The 10,136-nt window shown below is 40.1% G+C and overlaps 1 protein-coding gene across 1 annotated transcript; it reads right to left on the minus strand.

Annotated features, from left to right (window-relative positions):
• Positions 1-485: 485 nt before the first annotated feature.
• Positions 486-9,899, minus strand: LOC145996613 (uncharacterized). Its single transcript, XM_083133192.1, has 2 exons — positions 9,848-9,899; positions 486-2,649 (listed from the first exon to the last, which is right to left on the minus strand). The coding sequence occupies exon 2, from the start codon at positions 2,637-2,639 to the stop codon at positions 705-707; it is 1,935 nt and encodes a 644-aa protein (XP_082989318.1). The 5' UTR covers positions 2,640-2,649; positions 9,848-9,899; the 3' UTR covers positions 486-704.
• Between the last annotated feature and the right edge of the window lie 237 nt (positions 9,900-10,136).

Consider the following 10,136-nt stretch of genomic DNA (forward strand, 5'->3'; position numbering starts at 1 on the left):
GCACGTCATTTAAGTCTATTTTTCTACTTTCAAGTAAATATGGATACTATTGTATCTCAAAATATGGCTTTGAGAAAATCATTACTTTTTAAGCTATTACAATAGTTGAAGATGCTGAGCAGGCACTGGCAAGTGATGGGTTTATTAGTAAGATTGCTCACAGTTTCGATAACCCTACGTGACTCCGCTGAGTGATACTATCTTTGTGGGGGGTGACAGCTACACTCACAGGAATCCATCGTATACAAATAAATTTTAGGTAAATGCCTTCGTTTTTTATGCTTGAGTATTGGTTATCATTGTAATGTACTAAATTACAACTAGTTGTTCATAATCACTTTGGAAACTTGTCCCGAAATTGAGTGAATTTGTATTCACAATTAAATTAAGACAGAAGTAATATTTCAGTTCAAAAATGTTTATTCAGCAACATAGGAACACAGTTTCAAACTCAGAGTGCGATTGCAAACAAAGCTGGGGTAAATTTTAAAGATATGACTTACCATGTAATAAATGTCAGTATATGTAGCAGATTTTAACCTTCAAAATGACAATCATGAATTTGATAAAAATAGTATTTTGCCCACATGTTTAATTTTCTCAAAGTGAGCGACGAATGATCGTAGTTCATCTTCTGTGTCCAGTAAAAACCCATCAAGCACTTCGAAGGTTTCCAACTTGGGCATTTTTCTCATCCCAAGTAATCAGCGGAAGAAATCTCTGCTTCTATCTGTAATTTCACAAACTATCAGGTGTTCCAAATTAGGGGCACATTCCAACAGCGAAAGAACAGTTTTACCTGTTACCTTCGCGCAAAGCCAAACTGTGGTTAAGTCTTGCAGTGGTGCTCGGCGTGGAAGCAGACAGCCATTTGAAGGATTACTCCACGTAATGGCGTCGAAAAACAGAAAAAGATGGCGGAGCGCTGCACACATCTCTATACCAGAAATATCAAAGGTAGCTGCTTTGATTTGAACTTCAATGTTTATCTCTGTCAGTCTTTTTCTTATTACTGCTGACAAGTCTTCAAATCTCTTAGAAGAAATGCCTGGGAAGTCTATGTCAAAAGACTCCAGAAATTTAAACCCATCAAGCACTTCGAAGGTTTCCAACTTGGGCATTTTTCTCATCCCAAGTAATCGGCGGAAGAAATCTCTGCTTCTATCTGTAATTTCACAAACTATCAGGTGTTCCAAATTAGGGGCACATTCCAACAGCGAAAGAACAGTTTTACCTGTTACCTTCGCGCAAAGCCAAACTGTGGTTAAGTCTTGCAGTGGTGCTCGGCGTGGAAGCAGACAGCCATTTGAAGGATTACTCCACGTAATGGCGTCGAAAAACAGAAAAAGATGGCGGAGCGCTGCACACATCTCTATACCAGAAATATCAAAGGTAGCTGCTTTGATTTGAACTTCAATGTTTATCTCTGTCAGTCTTTTTCTTATTACTGCTGACAAGTCTTCAAATCTCTTAGAAGAAATGCCTGGGAAGTCTATGTCAAAAGACTCCAGAAATTTAAACTGGTTGAAGGAGCTCAGTGAAAATGATTTCGGATCAGAGGAAAGAAGGTATGCGTAGCGAATTCGTCGTACTTGTGGGCAAACTTCAATAATCATGTCAAATATATCCTCTCTCATTGCAGTAATTTGAATTGTTGTAAGGTTTAAGGGATGAGGTGCAAAATCTTCATTTGTTTTCCTTGGCTGATACCACTTGATCCACAGCTCATCGAAGAACCACCTACTAATGTTCTGCCCAATACTCTCTAAGCCTGGTATGAGTTCTAATATTGCAAGCATTGCTTTGAACTTGGGCCCATGATCAATTTTAATGTCCAGCGATTTTAGCGTGGAGCACAGTGGGCTGTTCTTCCTCTGGTAGAACTTCACAGGTTCCCCTTCCGGCAACAGCTCTTCCAGTGGAGGGTAAATTCCAGGGAGTTTCCACAGTTCGCTCTCCCAAACCCTATTCCCGTCGTCAGTCTCTTCTGGGAGTCGGACAAAATTTTGAGTCAAGTAATGGAGACCCTTGGCAGTAATCAATGTAGAGTGTACGTCCAAGCACTGGAGACGAGTGCAATTCTCTCCAATTAACTTCATAATAGCGTCATCGCCGATAAATACTAACTGTAGATTCACAATGTGCTGAGCAGAAGCCAAGGCTTGCCAAATCCGCCCATGGATCCTTGGAGTGACATGACGTTGGATGGTATTAAAATTAAGACAGAATAAAACTTTCAATACCCTAAGTTGTTTTCCCTCAGTAGAGACTAAATCAAAGAAATTTTCAATGTGATTTTCCTCACAGCCGCTATCTGTTCTCCACACCAATTCCCTCATACCCGTCGAGAAGAGGACCTCAGCCAGGTACAGGTTAAACGAGTAACTTCCAGGTGGATACTTTCTCGGTAGATTTTCCATAATTTGTTCTCGCACGCTGCATGGTAACTGGGTGAGGTATAGCCTCATAGCTATTTTGTTTCTATCAAAATTGAACATTTCATTCAATCTCTTCATACAGGAGTGGATTATTATCTGGTTTATCTTCGAGTAACAAATTTTCTGGAGTGGTTGAATGCCTGGAGGAACCAAGCGATAAACTGAATCTCCATGAAACCAGCACCTGATAAATTGGTCCATTCTTCTTCTCCTGTGGAGCATTGTTTCAAAATCAGATAAATTTATCGACACGAGTTTCATGCAACAAAGTAATATTACTTCTATGTTGCTAAACATATTTTTATGAATAGTATTAAGAATTGTTCTGTCGTCAAGTCCCGAAAAGAAACTGCAGAGGCACTATATTCTGCACATGCACAGCTTCCATTGGTGGTATGTATTCAAATGAATGGAAGAAAAGTGTGTATTGCTTAATATCTAAATTAATCAATTTCCAGTGAAGCTCTCGCAATTATTCTCACAAGAGCATTTTCTCTCATTTTATTTGAGGAACCTCCTAAACTACAGAAACATCAAAGTGATATTTAATGTCTGTGGAAGATGACAGTGGCTACACTTAAAGGGTGTAACGAACCTGAGAGTTTAAGATTTTATATTTATAAGAAGTTAAGATTTGTAAAATGTTTGTTACTTCAAATAATGTGCAAGTTGTCACAGACAATTATAGTTAGATTAATACAGTTGTAGTTGGAACTTTTATATATGTTTATAAATACGTCAAAATCTGTTCGTGTTGACGTCACTTTCTCATCTCAACAGAGGAAGTGAACCAACCTGAATGTTTCTCACCTGACGACAGACTGAGATTGAAAAACAGATGAAGGTGAAAAATAATAAGAACTTGGAAACGGAGAGAATGGAAGTATAGATTTTGGTTTTCGAGTTTTCTTCTTGCCGATAAGTTCAAAGTAAACAATTAATTATGTCATTTGACTTTCGTTATATGTGAGTGATTTGCCCACGTTAGTATTGAATGTTCTAGTGTTTTACTGGTAAGTGATTATGAAATATACGCGATTATAAAACTGCGTTTTAACTTTGAAAACAGTGTTGTGTTTCTTTCCTACCCAGCAAGCCCTGATGATTTGCAGATTCTCATGTTCCCGACTAAAGGAGTAGCGGACTAACTGTGTGACGACTGGTGTACAACCAGGGGGGACGTTGCATAGTTATTTTGACATACCAACGTGGGGCTCGAGTGCACAGTTATTTTGGTACAATCGTGGGAGCTTGAGTGCAAAGTTATTTTAGCAATTAAAACGTGATACCCGATTTAGTGCATACTGAAAGTGCTCGTCCATAGAATTCACGAAGGTGATATTGAAAGTCCTTGGAATTCACGAAGGTAAAAGTGTGATAGTGAAGTGAAGGTATTAACTGGTAAGAGCCATAGACGGTGTAGTAGAATGGAGAAAGACGCGACAGGAATGAATCTGCGAAGCAGAGGAAGAACGACAATGGATGCAGAAACCAAGTTTGGATGCTGTGATGATCTTACCAATGACAGGGAATTCTTCCAGTGTTGCCAATGTTTGCAGAGGTTTCATAGTAGTTGTGATGGGCAGGAAGTAACGTTGGCATCAAATAAAGAGATGCGATGCAAATCATGCTTGTCAGCACCAGAAACAGAACCAGAACCGAGCGTTCGTACCAAACTCTCATCAGATCACTGGCTACTTGATTGGTTGATGAAAGATAAAGCAGAGCGAAACCAGAAAGAAAAGGAGGATGAAGACCGTAGAGAGAAGGATGAGGAGCGTAGACAGAAGGAAAGGATAGAGGAGGAGAAACAGCGTAAGAAAGAGATGGCTCAGATAGAGAAAGTTCGAAAGAAGGAGATGATGGAGTTTAAGCTCATAGTTGAGTCTATAGAAGAAAAGAGAATGAAAGAGAAAGAAGAGGAAGAAGAAAAGCGAAGGAAAGAGAAAGAGGAGGAAGAGGAAAGGAGAAGGAAGGAAAAAGAAGAGGAAGAAGATAAGAGAAGGAAAGAGAAAGAGGAGGAAGAGGAAAGGAGAAGGAAGGAAAAAGAAGAGGAAGAAGAAAAGAGAAGGAAAGAGAAAGAGGAGGAAGAGGAAAGGAGAAAGAAGGAAAAAGAAGAGGAAGAAGATAAGAGAAGGAAAGAGAAAGAGGAGGAAGAGGAAAGGAGGAGGAAGGAAAAAGAAGAGGAAGAAGAAAAGAGATGGAAAGAGAAAGAGGAGGAAGAGGAAAGGAGAAAGAAGGAAAAATAAGAGGAAGAAGAAAAGAGAAGGAAAGAGAAAGAGGAGGAAGAGAGAAAGAGAAAAGAAGACTTAGATATTTTCCGTGAATTGATTGAAAACCATGAAGAAAGGAGGATACAGGAAGATAGAAAACTAAGGTCAGAGTTACAGGCTCTATTCTCTCAACATAAACTTGAACAGGTAGAGAGCATCAAAGGAGAAATAGAAAAGCTTAGTATTAAAGTCACTGAAAAGGTGGACGAAAGGGTAAAGGAAATTGTGGAAGAGCAGCTAGAGTTCTTAACAGTTCGGCAAGGACGGATAGAGAAGGAACAGGAGCAATTGAAGAAGAATATGGAAACCTGCCTTGAAATTGTCCAGTCTGGTAGAGAATCCGAATGTGACCCTCCAGAGAGAGTTCAAGAATTAAAGAGTTCTGTAGAGTCTATTAATGTAGCACTAAAAACCTTTGGTAAACGAACAGAACTCATAGAAAATATAGTGCAAGAACAGAAAGTTGAAATAAAGGAAGCTGGAGAAAAGGTTAATTTTCTCCATGAGAAGGCTAAAAAGATGGAAGTATCTCTTCGCCAAGAAATTCAGGAACAGACAGTTACAATTATAAGTAGGGTCAGTGAACTGCAGGAAAAGATCCATAATTTACAGATTCGACCAGAAACCTCTTCCGATATAGTGCCTGATCCAATCCGAGTACTGAACCCAGAAGCTACTGCCTATGAACCTCCTGTTGTACTTCCAAACCCATTTTTCCCCGGTAATACCACAACTTCTGATAGATGTAAGAGGCCTAGAGAAAAGGATAGTAATGACAGTTTTTCTCCTCGACGCAGAACAGAGTTTAAGATGCCCAGAATGGCTGATATCGCGAACATTCCGAAATTTAAAGGCGATATCGAAGCTCAATCTGCCGAAAGATATCTGATTGATTGATTGATTGATTTAGTTTATTTTACTTCGCGTTTTGTGCCTCTTGGCTAATTTGCGAAGATGGGGATGAGTGATGAAATGATGAAATTGATGAATGGAGATTCACAAACAACCAAGCCCGACCGGGATTCGAACCCGGGACCCTTGGCGTCGCAGCGCGATGTGCTAACCACTCGGCCACAGGATCGGGCCGAAAGATATCTGCGTGAATTAAATGTCAGTTTCGACTTAATGCAAGTGCCTGAGCACTATAGATTGGAATTATTACCTCGGGTTTTCACCGGCAAGGCTGAGCATTGGTTAGCTGGTAATATGGACAACTTTGTGAATTATTCTGATTTCTGCGCACGCTTTAAGGATGAATTTGCATCAGAAAAGGCGAAACAAAGACAACTAGCGGCTGTGAGGAACCGAAGGTATTCTCGCCTGGCCCACGACAACTTAGAGAGTTTTGCCTGGAGTGTCTACGCAGCGTATAGAAACCTAGCTGACAATTTTAATGAGAGTGAAGTACTTAATTTGATCATTGGACAGTTGCCGTATCGCATTCGGAATCTTTGTCTGTCGCATGCTCCACGAAGTGTGGATGAATTGACACACTTCTTAAAGGACTTCGATATTTATGATGACCCTGATGCCTGGAAGAATAAAGAAGACCCTAAGAAAAAAGAGGCTGCAGACAATAAAAGTTTTAAGATCCGGAATATCCAGATGGATTCAGAGAGTCGAGGAGGAAATTTCTCACGACCTCGAAGATTCAACAGAGGATTAGGCAGGAGAGGTTTCAACCAAGAACAAAACCAAAGACAGAGCAATTTCTACAGGCCTCGTCCAAAACAAGAGCGGAATTCTCCAGACAGATGGCGTTACCAAGAACGAGGTAGTCCTACTTCTCCCAGACGGTACTCTCCACCACGTAGAGGTGACAATTGTGGTTCTTTCTCCCCATTACATGACGTTGCCTCAGAGCAGGAAGAAGCAGTGGAGACTACTAGAGAGTTTCTGCAAAACCAGCGATCTCAATCATGTCAAACAAACGTCGACATTTTCTAAGTGCCTCCTCTCCGTTTAGGCAAGTAAACTCGAAGGGACGAAAAATACAAGAATTATATGTAGATTATTTTTGCTGACCGAAAATGTATTTTCTGGCAGTCAAGTGCAAAAGGTTCCGAATACAAAACTGGTATAGATTTTCCGGAAGCCTTAAGAAGATAGTGCTAGGTGGTAGACAAGTAGAACATGATATTAGTGGCATGAATTTTAGCACTAAAGTATTCATTTAAGAAGGTTTTGGTTCTGACTTCCTCTGGCGAATGATTTTTATAAGAACTGCACCAGGCAGAAATAAGTATTAAGAAAAATGCAGTTGATGTGTTGTTTGTTACCACTCCTGATCAAATGAAGGAGGATTTTCCAGATATATATTTAGTGCGGTACATCCGAAAGGTCCAAGATGAGGATTGAATCGGGATGTATAAATCCGTAGACCTCTCAGAGAAGGTCCATATAGTAAATATTTGGATCGATTCCTATAAGCAGGAGTTATTATATTGCTGGTGTGGAATTTAAAGGCATTATTCTAAAAGCACAGAAGCAAGAAGAGTGTTGAGTTTGAAGTGCTATAGGAAAGTACTGATTCAGTTCATTGCTTATCGAACCCTATACCGTTTTCTACAAAGTCTTTCTGGAGAAGAAACTAGATATATGGAAGCCTGCTGTTCTATTAAACCATCATGGAACAAATCATTGCCTGAATTCACTGTTTATTGGCTGATTAACTATTCTGGATTGTATTCTGTTTTGGATACTAAAAAACTACAAACTACGTTCCTTCTGAGTTGTCGAATGAAGAGAAGCATTGGTTGGAGAAGTTCACTTAGTGTCAAGATAATTTCTGTATTTAAAGTTTCATGGTATACTCAAAATTTTTTCAGAACTTGTAAATTACAATTTCTTCAAAAATTTTCCCCGGACGAGGGGCAATTGTAACGAACCTGAGAGTTTAAGATTTTATATTTATAAGAAGTTAAGATTTGTAAAATGTTTGTTACTTCAAATAATGTGCAAGTTGTCACAGACAATTATAGTTAGATTAATACAGTTGTAGTTGGAACTTTTATATATGTTTATAAATACGTCAAAATCTGTTCGTGTTGACGTCACTTTCTCATCTCAACAGAGGAAGTGAACCAACCTGAATGTTTCTCACCTGACGACAGACTGAGATTGAAAAACAGGTGAAGGTGAAAAATAATAAGAACTTGGAAACGGAGAGAATGGAAGTATAGATTTTGGTTTTCGAGTTTTCTTCTTGCCGATAAGTTCAAAGTAAACAATTAATTATGTCATTTGACTTTCGTTATATGTGAGTGATTTGCCCACGTTAGTATTGAATGTTCTAGTGTTTTACTGGTAAGTGATTATGAAATATACGCGATTATAAAACTGCGTTTTAACTTTGAAAACAGTGTTGTGTTTCTTTTCTACCCAGCAAGCCCTGATGATTTGCAGATTCTCATGTTCCCGACTAAAGGAGTAGCGGACTAACTTTGTGACGACTGGTGTACAACCAGGGGGGACGTTGCAAGGGACGAATCTACGCTTAGAAATTGAAGTAGGTAGACATATGCACGGAACAACAATGTAGATTTCAAATCAGTATTTCGTTTGTGAGTGTTCAATTATATTGTTTATTATCGTTCGTTATGTTTGTTTGTGATTGCCTTTTCAGTTGTTAATTCCTCTCCAAACATGCAGTCATTGACAAAAAAAATGAAGCCCCTAGAAGGAGTGGTGAAAGTGAAATGAAACTGCACCTGTTGACAGGTTATGTGATTGTATTGCAATGATTACAAAATCAGATCAAACGGACAGCAGAGTGTGCACTGCGGGCGTTCTGCTGACCTCATGTCAGTAGGATGTGGCACCCCATCGGGTATTGATACATGCGCCGATTCGATTTGGAATGGAGTTCGTAGAGCCTTTGTATCCCCCCCCCCCCCCCCCCCGAGGCAAGTCGGCCCCCAGTCGTTGTAACTGGCCCTCAATATCCTGCAAATCGGTACTGGGTCGGAGTTGACGTCCGAGCTGATCCCTTACATGTTCTATCGGGGACAGATCAGGGGATCTTGCTGGCCACGGGAGTACCTCAACATGATGCAGGCAGTCCATAGATACATGTTTCGTGTGCGGACGAGCGTTGTCCGTGTTGAAAGACTGTACCGGGATGCTGTCTCAAGAGGGGTAACACATGAGGACGCAGGATGTCCGTGACGTAGCGCTGTGCCCTCACAATCCCCAGAACCACTGTCAGAGGTGATCTGAAGTCATACCCACACCATGATGTCAGGGGAAATGCCGGTATGTCTCTACAACATTGGCAGGATGTGTCCTCTCCCCTCGGCGCCGCCATACTCGCACACGGTGGTCATCCGTGGTAATGCAGAACTGAGATTCATCGCTGAACATGACGCATAGCCTCTCGTCACTGGCGTCAGCAGTCCATGACTCCCGGTTACGGCAACACTCAAAACGCAGCCGTTTGTGTTCTGGTGTTAACGGCAGCCTCCACAGGGGTTCCACCCCTGCTTTGCCAATGGACTCGTCCAGTCAGCGCATGCGTATTTGCGTCGATGGACGCGTTAAGGGCAGACAGACTATAGATGGATCATCATCCAGTGTCTCTGGGACAGGAGTTGTTGAAAGTTATGCTCCCCTTTTATATCAACCTTCTCAGTCTCCTAAACAAGATTACTCTTTGTAGCAGGAAAACTATCTCATTAATATTCCATTTGTGGTCACAATTATGTGTTACATTGTCCAGTAGTGTACCTCACATGTTTCACAACATATCTCTAACCGTTCAACAAACATTGTTTTCTGGTTCCCAGACCACATCGCAAACAAGGTGAAAAGTTTTCCTTTACCTGGAATGTGCACATATAGCAACCTATTTTAAAAATTCCACCAAACTGTGGAATATTACATGACTTCATGCAAAGTAATCATCCAACAGAAATTTAAAATATAAAAACGAGAATTATCTTGTTTCGAAATTCATAATTGGGTGTCTAACATTTTAACGATATCATTAAAACTCCGCCAGACCAATCAAAAATCAAAAAAGTATCAGAGCTCAGGGTTACATCTTGCCAATCTAGAATGCAACAACATACGACGTACGTGAAACTTGATCGGTCCTGATTTTTTATATGATGTGTCTCTAAAACCACAAACACTCACCCTTGTTTTCGAAGGTCCCCCAAGAAATAGATAATGTGAACTTACAGGCCAAGATGTAAGCGCTACGCAACGTTCTTTGAAAGTCTTTCAACAATACTCTGAACAATGTGAGGTGTTAGGACAGTATAATTGGGATGTAATTATAAAATTAGTACCAAATTAAACACAAATACCTTTTGAAAAAATTGTGGCTTAATTTTTCTTACAAAGGAGAAGGAGTTGATGTCATGTGCATGTGGTGTGTGTATATGCGTGTGTGTGTTAAACTATATATCTTCAATATATTTTT

Source organism: Lepisma saccharinum, chromosome 12, assembly GCF_977018435.1.
Source record: "Lepisma saccharinum chromosome 12, izLepSacc3.1, whole genome shotgun sequence".
Lineage (NCBI taxonomy): Eukaryota > Metazoa > Arthropoda > Insecta > Zygentoma > Lepismatidae > Lepisma > Lepisma saccharinum.

Bases quoted from the DNA above. Each gene is read 5' to 3' on its own strand.
- LOC145996613 (XM_083133192.1), bottom strand. From the start codon at position 2,639: ATGGACCAATTTATCAGGTGCTGGTTTCATGGAGATTCAGTTTATCGC.